The 22,913-nt window shown below is 37.5% G+C and overlaps 1 protein-coding gene across 5 annotated transcripts in view; it reads left to right on the top strand.

Annotated features, from left to right (window-relative positions):
• The window catches only part of LOC143286835 (dynamin-binding protein-like), a 274,661-nt gene that overhangs the window by 179,259 nt on the left and 72,489 nt on the right, over positions 1–22,913 (top strand). For 3 of the 5 annotated variants that reach the window (XM_076594658.1, XM_076594657.1, XM_076594661.1), the window contains 3 exons: positions 489–629; positions 19,981–20,154; positions 21,957–21,977. In XM_076594658.1, the coding sequence (XP_076450773.1) occupies positions 489–629; positions 19,981–20,154; positions 21,957–21,977 (336 nt within the window). Of the gene's footprint in view, positions 1–488; positions 630–986; positions 1,098–19,980; positions 20,155–21,956; positions 21,978–22,913 lie in introns of those variants that run through there. The other 2 variants (XM_076594659.1, XM_076594660.1) reach the window with 2 other exon arrangements.

Here is a 22,913-nt window from a genome sequence, read left to right as displayed (position 1 = left end):
TGGTTTTCTCAGCATATTAACTCTCATCTCTTCTAGCTTTGGCCCCACCGGGGGGCTGGGGAGGGGTGTGTGGGGGGGGGGGGGGTTAGATCAAGCACACCAACGTTTTCAAACCGCTTCTGCAGAACTAAAAATAGCACATAGAAACACGACAGGCATTGTATTCGATCACAGACAGTCTGACAAAAGTTACTGACTGTGCATATCAAATAGGTATGCTGTTAGTCTACAGTAATTCGTTGAGAACCAAAGCAGGTGACTGAACGGGTCGGAATTAGATCACTTTACCCTAATTAACAATGTGGATGATGGGACATTGATAGGTGTCTGTGAACTCACAGTTCTGAACTGTGACAGAACTAGACTTGGTGTGGGTGTGTGTAGGGGACAGTAGCATGAGAGTTATGCTTTAGAATAATATGTGAGGCAGAAACACTACCACCACCAAGGGTCTGGCAGATGTGACCACTGTTTGTTTTGTATTCCAGACATGCACGGTTGAAGAACTGGTCTTGTGCCCTCTGAACAAACTGGTGGCCATGATGAACGGCCCCAACAATGTGATAGACAAACGATTTGACAAACTCCTTGATTACAACAACCTCCTTGGGCGAGGAAAGGATGAAAAGGTTAGTATGTCAGTCTAGACAACTGGTATGTCAAATATGATTTGCATAGTATCAAAGGGAAAAAAGAAAGAAAGAAAGAATGGAAAAAAAAGCAGTTTTGATGGAGAAACATCAATGCCGACTGCAGCATACTTGACAAAATCATTTTTGTTCAGTCATAAATAATCAGCAAAATAAAATGTCAATAGTAAATGGAATATAAAAAAAATCATCATTCATTCTTTCATAATTGTCATGAAATATGCCACTGAAAGTGAGTTAAAGCATGCAAATTATGTCTGGGTTCTGCAAAGTTTATTGTTTGTCAGTGTGCCCGCCTCATTTTCACCACTCACAAAGTGTGATTTTTGCTTACAGTGTTAACTTGAATTTATACCAGCCATGCCAAGTGGGTAACATCATGGACTGGTGACAGGATATGGGTTCACCTCCTGAGAGGCATATTGTTTGGGGAATTTTCAGCCCATGGTAGGTTGTCCCCACTGTTGATTGTGTTATGAGTTCAAACAGCAAGACAGGGACTAAAAGCTGAATGTTTTCCACTTGATGTATGTATCTTTAGGAGGGTTGCTAAAAATTCCTGACCAACACTGGAAGTGTCAGTATGTCTCACACACATTTTGTGTGTGTGTGTGTGTGTGTGTGTGTGTGTGTGTGTGTGTGTGTGTGTGTGTGTGATAGGCTTAAAAAGAAAACACATATTTTCTGTCATGAGAAAGAACTGAAAGAAGAAAGGACAGTGGAAATTTTTTATCTCCAAACAGAACAAATAGATAAGGATTTCTATTAGTGCTGTTACACTCAACCAGTATAACTAGAAGAAGAAGATTTGAAGAAAGAATTTGCTGATCACAGGCAAAACATGAAGGCAAAATCTGTACATTTAAACTAAGAATCAAGTGCCAGTCATGCTGAATATTCATTCCACAGTAACTCTAGGAACTGTGCAGTGATTCAGTCTTTGCCAACCCAGGCCATCAGGATAGACAGTCAATGAATAAACAATCAAAAATAATCAATCGCTTGATGAATAATGAAACAAAATTAATGGATAATAAGATAACCCCTTCAATTTTTGGTGGTATTTTAGCTTGTGTTTCCTATTTGCCTGGCAGTTCTGGGTTGCCAAGGGTAATAATTAACAAAAAATGATAGCACGCAAACTGCTACGTAGCCCATACTGTTTTTTAAAGGAAAATGAAGAGACTATCATAAATTTCTTGTTGTTTGAAACTTAACTCAGTACTGCCAGTTGGCTCCCCCATCTTTCCCCACAGATGACCCATTTGTTTGGGTAAGAAATAAAATCACCAAAAAAACAAATGTTAGAATTTATGAACTGAAAAATTTCAAATGGATCAGTAACATAACGGGTTAGTTGGGGACAAAATATAAAACCTCCTCCTCCCTTTTTATGCAATCTTACAGTGAGATGTTGAAAGTATCCTCCTTTTTTTCAAATACAAATTAGCTTTTATTCAACACTGGCGTAGCCATTTCGTCCCGAGTATGTTGCACAAAATATACAGATAATATGAACAAATACATGGTTGCCTTGATGGGATTTTGATTCAAAATGAAAAAGGAACATTGAGTTTAGGAGAATAAAATATCAAACAACAATAAAGAAAAGTAACTCTGTCATTGGAAAGGTACACAACTTCAAGTCAATGTTGCTTATGCCACCAATTTAGCTAGTACACAGGTAAATAAAAGGTTGATTTCTTTCCATTTCTGCGACAACATAAAAGTATTCGTTTGGTTTTTTGTTTGTTTTTTCTTTCCCTTTTTTCCCTTTGCATTGAAGGTTATATGTGACCCTCCACCACGAAATAGTCACTTTGCACCAGAGGTCGATTTTTAGTTATTGGTATATCATAAATCTGCAATAAAAGAGCTTTACAGCAAAAAAAAAAAAAAAAAAAAAAAAAAAGTTTGTAAATCGGACGATTCTGTGAAAAGTTATTTTGATTTTAAGTTCTAAAGTTGCGAAAGTAACAAACTGAGAAATCAAGGCTGAAAAGTTTTGGAACATGTTCATAGCAACCACATACTTCTAAGCAAGATATGTTCATGAAATTTTGCACACACATACCTAGTGGCAATATCCACAATTGCACAAAGTTTGAAAGAAAAATATTGAGTGTACTTGATTTTATTCAAATAAGAATTTTCTTATTTTTTGGAAAGAATTGCGACTGAGGTGTAAGTATACTTACTTTTTAATCAGCTCAACATGACTAAAATCTTCCATTTTTCAGATTAGTTTTGTTGTGGTGTTGTTTGTGTTTCAGTTACAATGAAACTTTTGCATTGTATAGTATGTGTACTAAAAATTTATGCCAGATTAAAGGGAAAAATGCTAAATCATGATGCTGAATCATGTAATCGTTGTAATTCAATGTGCTCACTGATTACTGTGCTTGTGATATTACCACAATTCATGCAACAAGCAAAACAAAATAACAAAAAAGATCCATACAACAAAACTGCTCACACAAAAGGTACAAGTTCATGTGCATTTTAATCCCAGCATAGCATCAAATGAAATACACTTCATAATCCAAATGAACACTTCAAACACTTCATCTGCAAAGAAAACCTACTTGCCAAACCCCTTACTTCACACAAAAAGGACACACAACCTCATCAGTCAAACACTCAATCAATCTGCTAAAAAAAATGTGCAGATATGTGGCACAGGTAATCAATTCTTGTGGTACAAAGTATCAGTCATAAGGGTGTTCTGAAGTGTATACATAAATGCTAATAATGTTAGATTAAATATCAACAGTAATTTCAGTTTTGTACATCTACATTATGGCTTTCATTCTTTACACAGGACTTTACAAAATACTTTACTTTTATGTATTTTATCAGAAAATAAAAAATAATACACATATAAAATTACTCATTTCTTAATATATAATTATTCATTTCTTAATATAATCAGATAAAGCAGTTTACTGATAATAAAAGTATGAAATAATGATTATTAATGCTGTATCACTATGAGTATCAGTGTGCATGTGCATGACATGCTGCAATGCATTAAGTTACTTTATGCATAGGGGCATGTCAAGCACATGCACACTGATATCATTTATGTAAATGTCTATGCAAAACTTTACAATTCCATACATGTACATCTATACAAAGTTTGTAAAAAGAAACTAACTTTGCACACTTAATGGTGAATTTATACTATAAATCAAAGTACATTAACAGTTGACCACAAATCACTCACTCATAGATTGGAGTTCACCAGCAAACAATTCTTTAGTTGACAGTGTAGTTAGTGTGGTGGTGTTGCCTCTCCTCCTAATGACATAACTTACCAGCAGTGATCTCAGAACTGGTGTACAGGCAGGCATATAAAGTACCATCATATCTTTCAGGGCTGAAAAAGAAATTAACAAATAGTAATACTGTTAGTATTTACTGTTGACACAACTCAATATTTATTTACCTCAAAACAACGCACACAGACACAGAAACACACACACACACACACACACACACACACACACACACACAGAGAGAAAAACACACGCACACACACACCAACCTGACACACATTCACATAAAATATCCATTGAAGCAAATTCTGTGAAACTGAAAACTGTTCATAATGTCATGCCCTTGTACCTCCCCATGCTCAGTCACATGGAATGGTTCAATTGTGAAGGGGCCATGTGTGTGTGTGTGTGCGTGTGTTTGTGTGTGTGTGTGTGTGAGTGAGTGACATGTGTACACATTGTGTCACACACACAGTGTGTGTGTGTGTGTGTGTGTGTGTGTGAGCGAGTGAGTGAGTGACATGTATACACATTGTGTCACACACACACACACACACAGTGTGTGTGTGTGTGTGTGTGTGTGAGTGTGTGTGTGACATAGTGTGTGTGTGTGTGAGTGAGTGAGTGACATGTATACACATTGTGTCACACACACACAGTGTGTGTGTGAGAGAGAGAGAGAGAGTGACATATTGTGTGTGTGTGTGTGTGTGATTTTCTTTTAATTTACACTCTGCTAATTTCCTCAGATTCACTTTATTCTTTTAATCATTTTTATTCCACATGTCAAACAGTGAATTTATGTACCAATGTAGAAACAATAAATCAGTCTTGAGTCAATCATTGTTAAATAAATTATTATCAATTGATTATACCATCATTACATTTCAGTAGTTGTCAATGTGGGTAAAACCTGAATGCTCACCTTCAGACACTTGAGCTATATCGAGTTCCCTAGTCACTTTGCTTGCATTTTCCTTGTGTGAATTGTGAGATCCAAACACAATTCTCTCACTTCAGTGCAGCATGTCAGTTTCACTCGTTTCAATGTCAATCACACCACTGATGGCACCTGGCGCATGTTGATTTCGGCAATTACAGGTGAAGGCTTCCAACCTGTCTGTATGTAGTGCAAATGTTGATTCGTCATCTACATCAAAATTAATAGTAATTATTGTTGATGAAAGCTGAACGACAATCCTGTGTCGTCTGCTTTCGAAATCAGCGTCGTCTTCATATTCACTGAGATCGATTTCATGACCATCAGCCTAGTTGGAATGGTCAGTTCCATCAATGAAGTACTGGGTTAGAAACTCACAAATGTCGTCTGCTTCACTTAATGGCAAAATGTGTGCAACGCAAGTGTATCTTGTCAGGAAATTGCCAAGACTCTCTTGAAATGCGTGCTTCCGTACACTGCGACCATGTTTATTAAAGCTAGCGTGCTGAATGGCTGGTTTCGTCACGTGGTCTCTCTCAGCCAGTGACAGAGGGGTTTTTCCTTAATAGTGACGCATTGTTTAGGTAGTGTATCCTTATTTTGAATGCGTCGATTGGCTCGTAGTTTAAAACTTAAACAATAAGAAGGACAGAGACTGAAAGAGACGGCCTTGACCTTTAAAACGATGTGTGATTCGACCGGTCGATTCCAAGATATTAGGGAGGGCAAACTTGTCAAAGTTGATCGATTTTGCGAAGTCATAGGCGATCAGAATGATGGGTTAGGTATTTCAAGCACACTTTTAAGGCAAAAGAAGACACAATTATGCCTTGATATTTCAATATGAGATAAAAGAAAGCCTAAAGTTTACTGTGAAGTCAAAATCTGAAAATCGACAACCTGACCCCCACTCGCCTAAAATCGGCGCTAGCGGAAAAGTTGGTCAGGTGCAAAGTGACATTCAGTGATGGAGGGTCACATATTTTCTCTTCAACATCATCACCATAACATTTTCATGTAACAAGTTACACATTACAATGAAACTATTACTTATGACATGTTCGGTAATTTCAGTTCAGGCATGGTAATTGTTTGAAAGAGTATCTTCAAAAAAAAAAAAAAAAAAAAAAGGATTATCTATTACTTATAATATGACACCTCGATTCCTAACTGGCTGCACACATTTAGCAGTCAAATTACATGGGTCACAGGAAACATAAGAGAAACATAACGGCCCCATTGCCACAAAGGTGATAAATGGTGATGGTGACCTAATAATTGTAATGAGGATCCATCTGTTAAAATTGTTTCAGGTTATCCTGAACAGTACATGGCCAGTACATATATTTGTTGGGAACTGATTCTTTTTGTGAAATGAAACAAGTATCCAAACGGAAAAGAAAATGGAGTCAGAGATTTTCACTGAGCAGGTTTTTGTAATAATACCAGTTGGCAGAAGATTCATTTAGTCTGAAGTTTATACTTGCTATGTGCTTTTCTATTTTATATCTGTATGTAAGTAGTACTCAAAATATCGTTAAGTGAGGCTGACTATTATCCCTTTTACACTTATAAATGTAGGATTTAACAACAAGAATAATAAGATCAAATACCACATCAGTTTTGATGTTACTGTCGCATCCAAACAAAATCAGGTTTTCAGTTAATCTCAAATTTGATGATAATCCACAACTTTCATTAAATATACTAGTCTGAATATGTTTCCAAAAACACAGCAGAACATGGTATTTCCAAAACATTTGATCAGTACTGTCTTTTTCAGTATTACAAAAATTACACTATGGTTATTCATTATTCCCATTTCTTTAAGGATTACATTTGTTGCCAGAATTCTATGGATTATTCTAACCTGAAGCCATTTAAAGTTAATATCTTTACTTTGTTTGATTTCAAGGAAACATTCTTTCCATTTGATTTCTTACATTATTTATTCTTCCCACTTCTTTCAACATTTAGGCTTTGGTCCACTGTCACACAAGATGTTGTAATTCAGTTGTGTTCCTTTTTTAACAGAATGTAGTGTTTGCAATGCAGAGTTTTTCTCAGCAATGGTATTAACATTTATAGGTATGTTACAATTCCGTATGCATTTTTTACTGACATTTTCATTCCAGTATATGTCACAAATCCATTGTTAAATCATATTTTTGTCTGAATTCTGTAAAAGATAAATCTGTTTATTATCTCCAATAAAGTCAGCAACTTTTTAAATAATTTTTCAATACAGTTTTTGTATTAAAGAGAATAGGTTCAGCAAGCATCTCCCTCGGATTCTGTATTTCTGTTTTATGATGAAATTTATCATATGCTTTAAGAACTTCTGTCCAAAATTTATTTTTTGTTTTGTACATTCCTAATGTCTTTGGTCCTTAATTTTCTATATTATCAATAAATGAATAATTCTCTAATGCTATATTTTTCCATTTATGGTTTGTGTCTTTTATTTTTCTAAGCCATGTTAGTTTTAAAGAACACAAAAATGTTTTCAAGTCAGGAACATTTAAACCACCATTATATATTTTTTGTTACAGTTTTTCTGTTTATTCTATCCTGTTTATTGTTCCATACGAAAAAAAATAGCCCTTTTTTGCAAGTCTTATATAAAATCACCAGGACGATTTGGAAGCAATAACCATAAATAAATTAATATTGACAGGATAAGTGATTTAAGAACTGCAACTCTGCCAAGTGGTGTTATTTGTCATCTCATCCATATTTTGAACAATGTTATTTCTGTTAATTTTTCATTGTAATTCATGTTTTCACAATCTTTTTGGTCGTTAGTAAACCAAATACCAAGCACTTTGAATTTAGGGGAATTCCATTCCATGCCAAGGTGTTGCATGTATCTTGTCTTTGACCTCTTTTTGCATCTGAACCAAACTACACTTGTTTTTCCAGCATTCATGTGTAATTCAGATTTTGTGCCAGAATTCCTTATCACTGATATACACATTTCAAATGATTTTTTATCATCTGTTAAAGCAAACTCTGTGTCATCTGCATTTTGGGATATTTTATGTTCAATATTATTTATTGCAGTGCCTTTGATATCTTCATTTTATCTGATCATTATTGCAAGAGTTTCTACAGGCAGAATAAAAAGGAGAGTTTCAGTCACCCTGTCTACATTCTATTTTGACAGAGAACCACGTAGATGCATGTTCATTAGTAATTACAGTAGACTTAACATCAGTGGAAAAAGTACCGATCCACTTGTTTATGCTTTTCCCCAAACCAAAAGCCTTCAATACCTTTAACATAAAGTTCAAATCTAAAGAGTCGAATGTCTTTTCAAAATCTACATTTAACAGAAGGCTAGGTAGTTTCTTGCGATTTAGGTTCTGTATCAAATCATAATCAATCTAATATTGTCTCCTGTATACCTCCCAGGAATAAAGCCAGTTTGATCATCATTAATCAAAGTGGGTAATAGTCTTTATTTGGTTAGCTATACATGTTGTTCCTATCATATATACTGTATTTAAGAGGGACATTGGTCTCCAGTTCCTTATGTCTTCCCATTGTCTCTTTTTGGAATGCAAAGTATAATGCCTTCTTTTTATGTTCGAGTAAGTTCACCTTTTGCATATGCTATACTTAAAACTCTGACAATTAAGGGTCCTATCTTGCCCCAAAACACTTTGAAAAATTCTGCAGAGAGTCCATCTGTTCCTGGACTTTTTGAATTTTTCATACTTGTTTCTTCTAAATTTATTTCCCCTTCTAATTTGTTGGCTTCTTCAGTGTTTAATTTTAACATATTGCTTATAGGGTGAGCTATTTCACAATATTCAATATCCCTTTCCCTGTTAAGTTGTTTGTAAAATCCTTTAACATGATTTGATATATCTCTTGGTTCAGTAATAACTAAGTCATCTTTATCAATAAGTTTAGTCATACATTTACTAATATAATGTCTTTTCTCAAAGTTACAAAAATATTTTGAAATCTGCTCTCCTTCAGCTATCCATTTAGCCTTTGAACGAAGGAGTAATCCTTCCATATTTTTCTCATGTAGAATTCTCTGAGTTTCTTTTTAGAGCTAAGATGTTCGAAATCTTCCTGTGTTTTATTTTCTTTCTTCTCTAAAATGTGTATATCAGCATCAAGTTTCAGTTCTACCTGATTTGCCTTTTTTTTTTCCATTGATGCACAGGTTATTGTTTTTGACCTGATTTTCGTTAACAGAATATCTAAAATCATATCATCTGATATTAAAAACTGGATCTCTTTTGTGGGAATATTTAGAATCGATTTTCGATAGACATATTGTCTGTCTCCTAATAAGGATGTATTCATTTTCCAAAAAGTATTGTGTGTTGGTTCTGGGCCAAATTTTAATTTCAAGAGGATCATAGAATGATTTGATCTATATCCACTGAAGATGTCAGTGTCTTCTATTAAAGATACAACATAACCAGAGATAAGAGAAAAAAATCTAATCTACTTTGTTGAATAGGGTTGATTCTGTGCCAAGTAAAACGCCTACAGTCTGGATTTAAATCTCTTCAAATGTCAGTGAGGTCAAGGTCATTAATCATTTCTTCCACTGCTTTTCTGGCTTTAGGAGTATTAACATGCTTATAATTGTCATAATCTTTGTGAAGGGTCTAGCACAAGGTTAAAGTCTCCTGCCACAATTACATCAGGTTATTTTGAATCTACTGGGTGCTTCGTAATGTTTTTTTATGAAACTCTGGATTATCTCTTTTTGGACCATAAATATTGCCTGGTATAAAATTCTTATTATTAATTACAAGTGTGACAATAATAAAGCTACCCCCTTCATCTCCGTGTACATTTTCACTTTAAATTCAAAGTTGTTATTTTGTAGGATTGCAACACCTCTAGAATTAGAATTGTTAGATGCGAAAAAACATTTATATCCCCATTCTTCAGATGTGAACTTCTCAGATCTTTGTTCAAAGTGTTGCGTCTTGGAGGAAGTAAATGGAGTGCTTTTTACTTCTGAGGAAATGAAATACATCTCTCCTTTTACCGGCATTATTCGTACCGACAGTTAGCACAGACAATAGTTACACTGCTATCCATTTAAAGCTTTTTTTTTTGCTTTTTTTTTTTTTTTTTTTGCTCCATTAACATGTTGGGTAAGTTGAAATCTGAGAAAGCTACTACTATTATCACTGAGGTTATTCTTATACTTCAAACTTTTACAGTACGCTCCAGTGTCTAACCCACTGCAAAAAGTTCAGAACCAGGGTGACAATGGAGAGGGAAAAAAAAAGATACACACAAAAAATGAAAGTTCAAAATTTTCAAATAATGTGAATTGGAAAAGTACACAAAGAAAGAATAATAATAATAATAATAATAAAAAAAGAAGCAATAACACTCATGCACACAAAAGTAACAAGCAATAATAAGTGTCCATATTTTTTGTTGAAATTTGCACGCACTGATGACTTGTAAATAAATCCAGAAAAGCACAAAGATTTTGAAACAGATTAAATTCAGTACGTTATATAGCCACATTGGGCCCCTTTGTCTAATTCTGTTGTCAGTCTTGTGACTGAGAAGAAACTGGGTCAGATGCCATTGTTGACATACACTGTTCACATAAACCAGCCACCATGAAAATAACTCTCCTGCTCGCAAGCACAGCAACACACACTGCATTTACTGGTCGCAGTGGAGAGTGGATAGGTCAGTTGAGATATTCTTAGCTTATAACATCATTTTGCGAATTAGGTGCCCCTCCAAAAATTCAAAACTAAGGCCCCGATCAGGGTCCTTTGTTTAAAACTGTTGCCCTTCATCTGGAGTGAGTTAACTCACTCAGTGAGTGGACCTTAAAAGTGAGAAAGACATTTCTTTCTGAATATATGCAAAAGGATGTTAGTAACAGCAGCTTTAATGTACCTAGAAAATACATAAAAACTGAATGCGTCACTGTACATTATGTACACATAGAGTCATGCATCATAATCTAAAATTCTGGAATTCTGCACATTTTCAACCCATCATTCACTCATAGTTCCTTGGCAACGACAGTAGAAATGTAGTAAGCAAACTTTGTCTTTTAGCTTAGTTATTTCAAGAGGAATAGAAGTAACACACACACACACACACACACACACACACACACACACACACACACACAGGTCTTGCAATGCATACCAGTGACATACCCACTCACCTCATTCTCACTTTTAGACAGCATCAAAGAGGTTAACAGTGACCCAGTTGGCATACAGTGCAGGGGATGGGGGTGAGTACTACTAAGAATTGGCCTGCAGGCAATATCTGAGCCCTTTCTTTGAAATGCCACCATGATTTTCAAAAATATAATAATAATAATAATAATAATAATGGTATTTATATAGCGCTGAATCTTGTGCATAGACAAATCAAAGCACTTTCGCACCAGTCATTCACACGCATGCATAACTCTAAAACTGGAGAAACTGAAGACAAGGAAGAGGCGGGGAGGGGAGGCTATTTTGGGAAGAGGTGGTTTTTAAGGCCAGACTTGAAAGAGTTGAGTGTGGAGACTTGACGAAGTGAAAGAGGAAGTTCATTCCAATAGCAAGGTCCAGAGACAGAGAAAGAATGGCAGCCAACAGTCGAGAGTTTGAATCTGGGTATGCATATGCAGAGTGGATCCGAAGCTGATCGTAGTGAGTGAGATGGAGTGTAGAGGTGAAGGCAGCCACAGAGATAGGAAGGGGATGGTTTGTGAATACATTTATAACATAGAGTGCTGATCTTGTACTTTATTCTGTGTGAGACAGGGAGCCTGTGGAGATGTTGCAAAAGAGGAGTGATGTGCTCAGATCTTTTCTTTCTGAGGATGAGTCGGGCAGCAGAGTTTTGTACACACTGAAGGGACTGAATGGATGAAGCAAGCAAACCAGACAATAGAGAATTACAGTAGTCAAGGCGAGAGAGAATGAGAGAAACGACAAGTCTAGATGTTGCGTCAATGGACAGATATACAGATGGAACTGATGCGCTGCAATTGACAGTAGCAGGATTGACATGTTTGACTGATAAATTTTTGCATGGACAGTGTGTTGTCAAGGGCAATGCTGAGGTTCCTGATTGAACTGGAAAGAGGGATGGATGTACTGCCAAGTTTGATTGTGTCAGTTGTGATGGAAGAGAGTTTTTGTTTAGTTGCTATGATCATTGTTTCAGTTTTGTCCGCGTTCAATTGTAACTTATTTAGAGTCATCCAATTTTGAATGTCCAGGAAGCAGTTGGATGTTTCTTGCAAGAGTGACAACTGAAGTTCTTCTGAAGTTGAGTGTCATCAGCGTAAGAATGATCACTGACATTATGGTGGTTAATAATTTCAACGAGAGGAGCAGTGTACAGTGTGAAGAGCGCTGGGCCTAAAACAGATCTCTGTGGGACTCCATGTTCAATTTTAACGGGTTCAGACTGGAAATTATCAACGACAGACTGGAATCGATCAGTGAGATAAGATTTGAACCAGTTTAGGACAGTGCTGTTGATACCAAATGTAAAATGAAGACGGGGAAGAAGGATTGAATGGTTTATCGTGTCAAAGGCAGCTGACAAGTCGAGAAGAGTGAGAAGGGAGATCTGTCCTGAGTCGGACGCTAGCAGTAGGTTATTCAGGATGTGGAGGAGAGTGGTTTTGGTGCTATGGTCAGTACGATAGGCAGACTGAAATGAGTGGATGAGATTGTTGAAACAAAGGTGATTGTTGAGCTGCTTCAGGACAGCTTTTTCAAGGAGTTTGGACTGGAAATGAAGATTAGAAACTGGTTGATAGTTTTTCAAAATGTTTGCGTCAATGTTGGATTTCTTCAGAAGAGGCCGGACGATTGCAGTTTTGAAAGTTGATGGAAACGTTCCAGTGAGAAGGGATGAGTTGACAATATTGGTGATTGTGGGGAGAACCTGTGAGACACATTGGGAAAAGACAGAAGCTGGTATAGGATCGAGCTCACAGGATTTTATTGTCATTTCTTTCAGGATTTCATGGATTTCTGTTTCAGTTAATGGATTAAAGGAATGGAGATGAGTGCCGTTGAATTGAGGATCAGGATGAGCAGGTTGGAAAGGCATTTGGTCTAAGATGGTACAAATATTTTGGACTTTGTCGAAAAAGAAAGAGGAGAAGACATTGGGGAGTTCAGATAAAGTGTAGGCAGAAGGAAGAGGAGTCTGTTTGTTTGTTTGTTTTTTGCAGTACCAAGAAGATTTGGCATGATAGAGTAAAGAGATTTGGTGGATGTGGCATCAAGAACTTGAGAAGAAAAGAAGTTTGTCTTTGCTGATGAGATCATATGTTTGGCTTTATTTATTTGTTTTCGGAAGATTTGATTGTGGACTTTAAGTTTTGTTGATCGCCATCGCCGTTCCAATTGGCGACGTTTACGTTTCGCAAGTCGAATGTCTGGTGTGTACCATGGGGCAGGAGGTCTATCAGGGAGCATGCAGGTAGTGGGGGGTGCATGTTCATCCAGCAGTTGAGAGAGGACAGTGTTGTAATGTGTAGAGACATCGGTGCAGGAAGAAATTTTGGAAAGGCGTTCAGCAGCTTGAAAAGAAAAAGTGTTAATGTTGATGGATTTCAGGTTGTGACGAGTAACAGATTTTTTTTTGTTCTGGTAGGTTTTGAAATATTAAGCAAGAATATGACAGCAGAATGGTCGGAAGAGAGTTTGTCAGTTACAGTCACTGACGCAGTCATGGCATCGGAGTCACATGTGATGAGCCAGTCCAACGTATGGCCAGATGTGTGTGTTGGTTCTGTAACAAACTGAGAGAGAGAATAATTGGACAGAAACAGACATAGGCGTTTGACATCAGTGCAAGTTTGGTTGTTGAAATGAAAATTGAAGTCTCCGAGGATGATAAGTTTGCCAGAACGAACGTTGTAGTAATCAAGTAATGTTCGGAACTCATCGTGAAACAGAAGACGTTAGGTTGTTTTTACGACTAGGAGGAGGACGATAGAGACAACAGAAGATGATTGAGTGACCAGGAACATTGAGAGTGACTTTGAGCATTTCAAAAGTGTCATGTGGAAAGGCATGGTTGTGGGAGAAGGAAAGGGAAGACTCCAAGATGTCTTTGTAGACAATGGCGATGCCACCTCCACGAGACAGTCGAGGAAGTGACTTGGTTTTGTATCCAGGGGGGGTCAGTTGTTTAAGCTTGGGTTCATGACCTTGTAATTTCAACCAGGTTTCAATGAGAAATACGACATCAAAGGTTGTTTTTTTTTAAATATAATCAGAAATATAGTCAGTCTTTTGATCAGATCAGACAGATTGAGCATTGAACAGGCAGGCATGAAAGAGATCAGAGGCAGGCTGAGAGAAATTTAATGGTGAAGCAGGTGAGTCAGACAGACAGGCAACGGAAGGAGACGATGGTGACTGAGCAGTGGAGGACAGTGGGAAGGCAGAGAAAGGTCCGGGAGTTGAGACAGGTGTGGAAGGGGTAGAAAGCAGACCAGAGCCAATCACGGAAGATACAACACATTTTGGAAGAGTGTCAGAGAGGACAGTGTCACGGGAAGTAAAGGAGTCAGCTTGAACATGGATGTTGAGGTTGTTAATGACCGTCACAGCAACAGCAGGGCTAACATTGGAGACAGGGCGATCAGTGCAGGGGACAGAGGTCCACAAACGGCAAAGTCTGCCTGCTCTGGTTCCTCTTTTTGTCTTTGCTCTGCCGATACCCATGTTTCTCCAGTGATTCATGCAACGCATGACCTTGTTCCATTCATTCTTTAAACACCTGCCTCCCTCCTTGCCCTGAATAAGGGGATGTGTGTCTTTGAGATCAAGTCAAGGTCAGTCACAGAGCTATTCTTGGCCTCCTGTCCACTCTCCATTTCCTTCCATTGCAACATCTAGCTCTACAATAACCCCCACTTTCCATCCTTTCTGCAAATCATCACTTTCAAGTTCGTTCACATCAGTTGAACCATCTAACAAGATTTGTTTTACCTTCAAGTGCAAAATGCATTGTCCACCATCTTGAAACTTTCTGAGAGGGGTACTGACAATAATATACAGTAATTACCATACACAGTACCATTGATCACCATACAGCGTGTGATTGGCTGTTGCCCCTCATGGATTATGAAAGTAGACATATCAAGCTTTCTGACTGGTGTTTTTTTGGACACATCAACTTTAGAATGCAACTGTGAAAAATCCTGAAATGAAGAGGATGTATATAATCATTATGGGGCGAATAGCTATGCATTTTTCATGATGTATATATATGTATGGGGCACTGAAGAGGTGAAAAGAGTCTTGAATATGTACAGGGATGCAAGTGCAACCAGATATTCTGGAAATCAAGTTTTTAAAGGTATGGGTTAGATTGTTGCTGGATTAGTGATGAGTTTATTTTATTTTATTTTATTTTTCAGTTTACAGACCTGGTTTATTGAATTGCAGTTTTTAGACCATGTGAGAGAAAACAAACTTTGTACCAGATGAAAAAAAAACCCAGAGGCCTGAACAATGTGCTTGCTGCTTCAAAACATAAAGGATTTGATTTGGTTGAGTGAAAGTGTAAGCAAATATTATCTGGCACTCCATCCACCATCTTTTCAGTATATTAGTTTCTCTGTGCAGTGTTCAGCAAGCTTTTGGAATTTTTGTTGTGAAGTATCCATGCCAGAAAGTTGTGATGAAGACAGGAAACGTTGAATCTCGGATGGATAAAACCAAGTAGATTAACTGGTTAGGGTGGAAATAAGTACAGTTCCAACACAAGTGTTTGCGTGTTTTTGTTTTGAGGACCAGATTATTGGAAGGTCATACCAAAGACAGAAAAAAGGTTCAAACAAGAACACACACACACACACACACACACACACACACACATATATATATAACCAGTCACTGTGGACTGCCATAGGTGGAAACATTCACTTTCTAGCTCACAACGTTTGGTCCCACAAATTTGCTTCTTACTGAGATATTGGAATGATTGTTGTAATTTACACTTTTGTTGTTGCAGTTTACACTTTGCTTTTGCACTAATTAATTGTATTGAATTTTTGATATATCAAAATTGATTTGAATTGAATGCTTTAGAATATTATAGTTGTAACAAAGTACACTTGGTGGTAAGGGGCTTTAATTTTTTGTTTGGATTTAATTTGGATAAAAGAATTTAACATTAAAAGAAATATAGTTTGGATCAATTTTGTTGTGGATCAGTATCCTGTCGGTAACGCCACTTTTGTAGCCATGTTTGTTATGAACCAAGTGGTATATTATTATAAAGGGGATGGAACAAAAGAATTACTGATGATTCACTTTATTAAAGGATAGTTCAAAGATCCATGCACTGGCCCAAGGACATATAGACGGCCAGTCACAAAAAGGGTTTCCTATTGTTTTATTTGACAATAGTTATAAGGATATAAGAAAATAAGAAGAAGATGAGAAGACAATGCCTGAATAAGACACAACAAATATAATAAGTACATGTCAGGAATGCAAGTGGATAGTAAGCACATCATATATTGCAGTGGAAAGACTACCACTTGGTTTGGAGTAGGCAACAACATAGCATAAATAATGCATATGCCTGAAGACCAAACACTGACATCAAATGACATTTTTATACATTTAAATAGTGCAATTAAAGTGGTTAAAGCCATGCTGATTTAGTGAAAGTACACTGACAGTATAGATTTAAGTAAAGCTCATACTGTATCAGAGTGACTCAAATGAATCAGTTATCATGTAATACTATACTGAAGTAAGCCTTATAGGAGAGAGTATGATAGCTAAATTACAATTAACAGACTGTGATACAGATCGGATGGTTTTAACCTGTAACTGATATTAATCCAATGCTATCCTGTAATCACCACAGCAACATACTACACACATCATAGAGTACTCAGCACACTGTAACTGTGAAGCGATGGTACTGGGTGTCAGTGAAACACTGTACCAGTACAACTGATATCAGCATGTAGAATAATACATGAATAATAGAAAAGATAGAATCAGTGGATTTGATATTGAACACTAGCAAACAGAGAAACCAAATAGTAAGTCAGTGCTCAATACATTGATTTGAAAACTATTATGGCTTAACCATTAAGCGGTGAATTAACTTACACAAGTAATCTGTTGCTTCAAAGTCAAATATTAACATAGCTTAGCTTGTGCTCAACATGTAAATCTCCTCCGCCGAAGCGGGATAAGTAGCTTAACCTTCATCAGTGACAGCAAATGAGAAAGAACATTCTTGAACAATAAGTGCCCTGAGACGTCATTGACTGTGACATTGAAGGGAATGAAATCTATGTGCAAACATATCATGGAACAGTAGATAGCACCTCAAGTCAAACAGAAATCCTTTAATGTCCAACATCATTCTGTGACTGAGGAAGCAACAGCCTAAATCAGAAACACACAGTCTAACACATCGTGATAATACACAAAAGTTTGAAGGCAGTCATCGGTCAAATAGCGCGATAAACATCCTAGCACAGTGGGTACTTACAGTGATACATAGCAAGACACTGTCCGTTGAGGCAACTGGTTGACACACAGTCAGTGGTCAGCTAGCTGGCTATTGCTGCAAACTGGCTCAGGTGAAAGTGACCAGTGATCACCCACTCCATCTATTTATGCAAGTTGTGCGAACTGCAAAGACGTTCGCGTGTACTGCGAAGCAAATCGGCTCAAATTGGGCTAAATTTAATTAGATTTATGTTTGTTACAAGGTGTTCAGTGATAGATTCCTAAATGATTCCTGAACCGATTTACGTTCGATTGGTCGCAAATAAAAGAGCTGGACACCTACTTTATAATGAGTATAAAATGAAGTGTTGATTGTTTAAGATGAATTTATAATCTTGATTTAAGTCACCTGAAAAGGATCAGTTTTAGCGAGTTCATTGCAAAAAATTACAAACTGCGTTAAATCAGTTTAACGTAGGCAAACACAAATGGTATAGATTTAAAGATGGAATTGGGACAATTCTGTCAGTATATAATACTTGTAATTTACTGATCCGACAAAAGAGATATTTAATGAAATATGGTGTGTCAGAAACACACTTTTTCAACTCAGCCAAAGCCATCGAGCGACACTAGTTGTGGAGTAATTGTCGCTAAGTGTCAACAATGAAAATCGGCTTTGTGTCTTCAAAATACCTGATCTACGAGGGTCATTCAATAAATAAGGTGAATTTTTCGGTATAAGGACTTCTAATACAGATAGGAGCTTACTTTCTTTTCTTTTTTTTTTTTTTTTTTACTTCTTTTTCACATGGATTTAATTTGTTTTGCAGATTAAAAAAAACTTTGAGAGTTTTGGCGATTAACAAAGATGGCCGACCAAGAAGCATGCTCCAGGATTGAACAGCGGTCAGTTATCAAGTTTTTGGTTGCTGAAGGGTGCAAACCAGTTGAAATTCATAGGAGAATGTCAACTGTGTATGGTGCCACATGTTTCAGCCGAAAAAATGTCTACAAGTGGGCTAAATTGTTTAAAGAAGGACGGAGCAGTGTTGAGGATGAAGACAGGCCTGGGAGGCCTACAGAAGTGAGGTCTCCTGAGGTGATTGAATCAGTCAATGACCTCATTCAGTCTGACAGAAGGGTGACAGTGGATGACATTGCAAGGACTTTGAGCTTATCTGTTGGGACAGCACACAAAATTGTCCATGATGACCTTGGCTACTCGAAGGTCAGCTGCCGGTGGGTGCCAAAGATGCAAGGCCTCACACAGCAGCCCGAACGGTGCAGACCATCAACGAGCTGGGCTGGGAACTGCTCCCTCATCCCCCTTACAGCCCAGACCTTGCCCCTTCAGACTTTCACCTGTTTGGTCCCTTGAAAGCGTTCACGAGAGGCACGAAGTTTGAAAGTGACGATGAAGTCAAAAGTGTTGTGAGCGACTGGCTGAGACATCAGTCCAAAGATTTTTACGCTGAGGGAATACGGAAGCTTGTGCACAGATGGGAAAAGTGTGTGACAGTGCTGGGAGACTACGTTGAAAAAAAAAAGAAAAAAAAGTAAGCTTCTATCTGTATTAGAAGTCCTTATACCGAAAAATTCACCTTATTTATTGAATGACCCTCGTATTCTCATCCAAACACTATAATAATGTGGGTTTAGTTTCCAACAGCAGTCACATACAGAAATGTAACTACAGCATTATGTGTGATAGAAAGACAAAATGACATAAGCTTAGCATCAGTTGAAATCTTCACACTGACGAACAGTTAAACTAAAATCAAATATGCTTCTAACTGATTCAAGTGTGTGTGTAAGCACAACAAATATAATATTGCAGTGAACGATACAGAGACTTGATTTAATAGATGTTTAAGAGCATGTGTTTAAAATGGGCTTTGCATTTACAATTCAAATGGTGCCATGCATTCTGCGCAGGTTGTTGAAGACCAGCGGGTTAATTGCGAAAAGGCATTTGCTGTACAGCTCGTGCATGAAGCAGTATCTGAAACCAGCTGAGCGCTTGGCTACATATATAACTGAGAGAGATGGGATACTGGTTCTACATATATAGAATAGAATAGAATAGAATGTCTTTATTACCAAGTGTACTGGGGTCACAAGGAATATTGGGGTGGATAGTACCTAAAGGGTACAAACATAAATCGAAAATCATACACAAACACAAATACAGTAGAATTTAGGACATGTGCATATCAATATGAGAACTTGTGCACACACACACACACACACACACACACACACACACACATTTGAACATAAGCTGCATATCAAATATGGATGGGGCTGATGACTAGATCTTCACTAGATAAGTGGTTGTTGATTGCACAACTCTCTTTAATCATACTGGATTTGTTCGAGAGACAGGGCATTGACTGCTTGATCAACAGAACTGAAGACATTCCACAACACTGAGTATCAGGCCATTCCACAGATATCCAGTATGTTTATTCTGAAACAATTATGTATCAGTAGTGTATGTTTTCACTGAAAACCCACTACACCAGAACTTTCACACAGACACCAGTGCAGTGAACCCACATCTTTGAAATGTGGAATAAAAACACCAGAGTCTAGGACTAAAGCGTGTGTGTGTGATAACCACTGCTGGCTGTGGACAGCTGGTGCAGGCAGCCAAGAAGGACTATGAAGCCATGAACGCACAGCTGCTGGATGAGCTGCCCAAACTGTACCAGCTGATCATCAGCCTGCTGAAACACTGTATGGCCGCCTATGTCCGTGCACAGCGAGACTTTCAGGACCATGCCCTCAAAGAAAACTGCATCCTGCTGGAGGTGAGGACAAGGAGCAGTGTGGGGGAAGGGGGAAAGTAAAGGAGAGGACAAAAAGAAAACTGCAGCAATGCCACAGCTAAGTTGTGTTAGTGTGTGTGTTTGTGTGTGGGGGTTGAAAAAAATCCCAGAGCATCTCCACATTTCACTTCTGCCATTTGTATAAAATGAGAAGATGGTTTGTTTCCATAATTTCTGTTTGAAAGACAGTTTGTTTGTGCTTTACTCACTCACTGAATTCAAAAACATAGAGCAAGCTGTACTCCAAAAGCATCATCATTGCAATTGCACAAGGTGCAGCCAAAGACTTTTCTGCTGATTCGCAGTTTTGTGCCTTTCATCCTTTTATTTTTGACTCACTTGTGTGAACAAGGTGAGTCTGTGTTTTAACCCGGTGTTCAGTTGTCTGTGTCTGTCTGTCTGTGTGTCCGTGGTAAACTTTTAACATTGCCATTTTCTCTGGAAATACTTTGTCTGCCAATACCAAAATTGGCTTAAACATAGTGTGAAAAAAAATCTTCAGTCATACCAATAACAGGTTGTAAGTCTCCCGAATTAAGCTGTATTTCCGAATTATTAACAGTTTATTTCGTTGAGATATATTCAGAAATCCAAAAATTCTAAAAACCTCTTTCCACTGAATTTGGCTGACTAGAAGGTAGGTTGTGTTCCCAGACGACATGACCTTGTTTTTCTTGTTCACAATTAAAAGGAAAGAAATACAAATTCTGGACAGAACACTTACAGTGATACTAACTACACCATTGACATATTTACTGCATATAAATATTCTTAAGTGGACACTGAATTAACTGGAATGAACATAAAAGAAAAATTGAATGCATTGTTTCTTTCAGCCCATTGCAGACTGGTTTGAGATCTACCATGTGTTGTGATGTACTTGAAGCAATGGCAACGTCTCCTTTACCACCAAAATAAAAGAATAATCAAGATATAATAAAACACAAAAAACATTATTTGAATGGCCTTATTATGTCCACTCCAGTCACATCTATTTATCGCACAAAGAAGAAAACATCAACATTACTTTAAGTATCAAATCTAGTCATATGACCTCAGATTTGCTGCAGCCTTGGGGATTAGTCTGCTTGCATTGGAACTGAACATGCATGATTCGATCCTGTATGCATGCCTTTAATTTTTTTTTCTCCCAAGCTTATTTTGTATATCATATTTGATACAGAGCACTTTTCAATGACTTTTTAAATTGCTTTTTTTTTCTCCTCATGATTCCTTTACTGGATAAAGTGCGAGGCACAAGTGAGTCTTGAAGCCTTTGCCTCTTGTTATTTTTATTTTCTAAAGACATGTTATTGTCAACAAGAAACACGAGATCTTGTCGTTTTGTTCTCCATTCTGATGTGTGTGTGCATGCGCATGTGTATGTTGTCTGTGTGTGTTGTTATGTGTATATCTTTCTTTGATTTAATGTCTTTTCACTTTGAGTGATAATAGTGTGTGTATGCTTGGGCATGTTCATATTTGTCATCATGTTACCATAAAATGCAGTAGTCCAATCTCAGTAAAGAAAACAACCTGTCATATTGCTGCCTGGTTTATACAACAGTTAAGGAAACATCTTCATTGTTTTACACTGTTCATAGATAACTCTCTGTGTGCGTGTGTGTGTGGATGGGTTTGGGGGCTGGTGAGATGGGGTGAATGTGCATGCATGTGGTGGAACTCCAATACAGTTGGATGTAATTTGTTGTGATGACATCTGCACAAAGCTGAAGCAGTATTTTAACTGTTGACATTGGCAACATTGATGTTGTAATTTCCAGGCAGTACAGCAACTGCAGAAGGTAAAGTGTTCATGTGCCTGTGTAATGCAGACTGACAAAACTGACCATGCCTTTACCTGTCTTGATGCAGTTGTCTTTTTAGTTGTATGTACATTGTACTGTTTGTGCAACCTTCAGGCAGGTGTGAATACTGTGGCCTCAGTCCCATCATGTGTGTACGTGTTTGTGTGTGTGTGTGTGTTTGGTGTGGTGTGTGTATAAGCATATTGTGTGTGCATGTGTGTGTATGTATGTGTGTGTGTGTGTGTGTGTGTGTGTGTGTGTGTGTGTGTGTGTGTGTGTGTAAACAGGTATATTTTGTTTGGTAAATATATTTCTCTTCATATCACTCCCATCCTCTGTGTGTGTGTGTGTGTGTGTGTGTGTGTGTGTGTGTGTGTGTGCATGCGTGAGTGAGTGAGTGTTTGTGTGTTTTTCATTAGTTTCATGTCTTCATTATTATTAACATAAGTTGAAACAGTATGTAGAACTTTCTTTGAGAGGATTAGTTACAACTAGATACTAACTGGACTTTGGTTTGAACATTCAGAAATTCATTAAAGTAACAAGTAATTATTCAGAATGTATGTATGGGTGTGTATGTTTGTGTTTGCACACATATATGTGTTTGTGCTCAAACATGTAATCTTTTTGACATAGCTGGCAGCTCTGTCCAATGCTTCAATTCCCCTGTCATCCCTCTGTCCCCTCTCATTCCAGTGCTGTGGCTGTTATGTAAACAAACTCAGCATCAAGTATTGCAGGATGTTAGAGAGCAGGCTGTTGAGACTGGTCACTAGCAGCTGTCTGTGATACTCTGTTAACACTGTAATTGTCATGACTGTCTGACTGCATTGTAAATTGTATTGGCCACTTTAAGTCATCACTCCATATTCAAAGTTGTCAATGCTGAAGTGCAGATCTCATGTTTACTGCTGAGACTATTCCTGTCTTCAT

The sequence above is a fragment of the Babylonia areolata genome, chromosome 10, assembly GCF_041734735.1.
Source record: "Babylonia areolata isolate BAREFJ2019XMU chromosome 10, ASM4173473v1, whole genome shotgun sequence".
NCBI classification, from domain to species: domain Eukaryota; kingdom Metazoa; phylum Mollusca; class Gastropoda; order Neogastropoda; family Buccinidae; genus Babylonia; species Babylonia areolata.
Note: the sequence above shows the minus strand (reverse complement) of the source record. Positions and strands in the feature narration are given on the sequence as shown.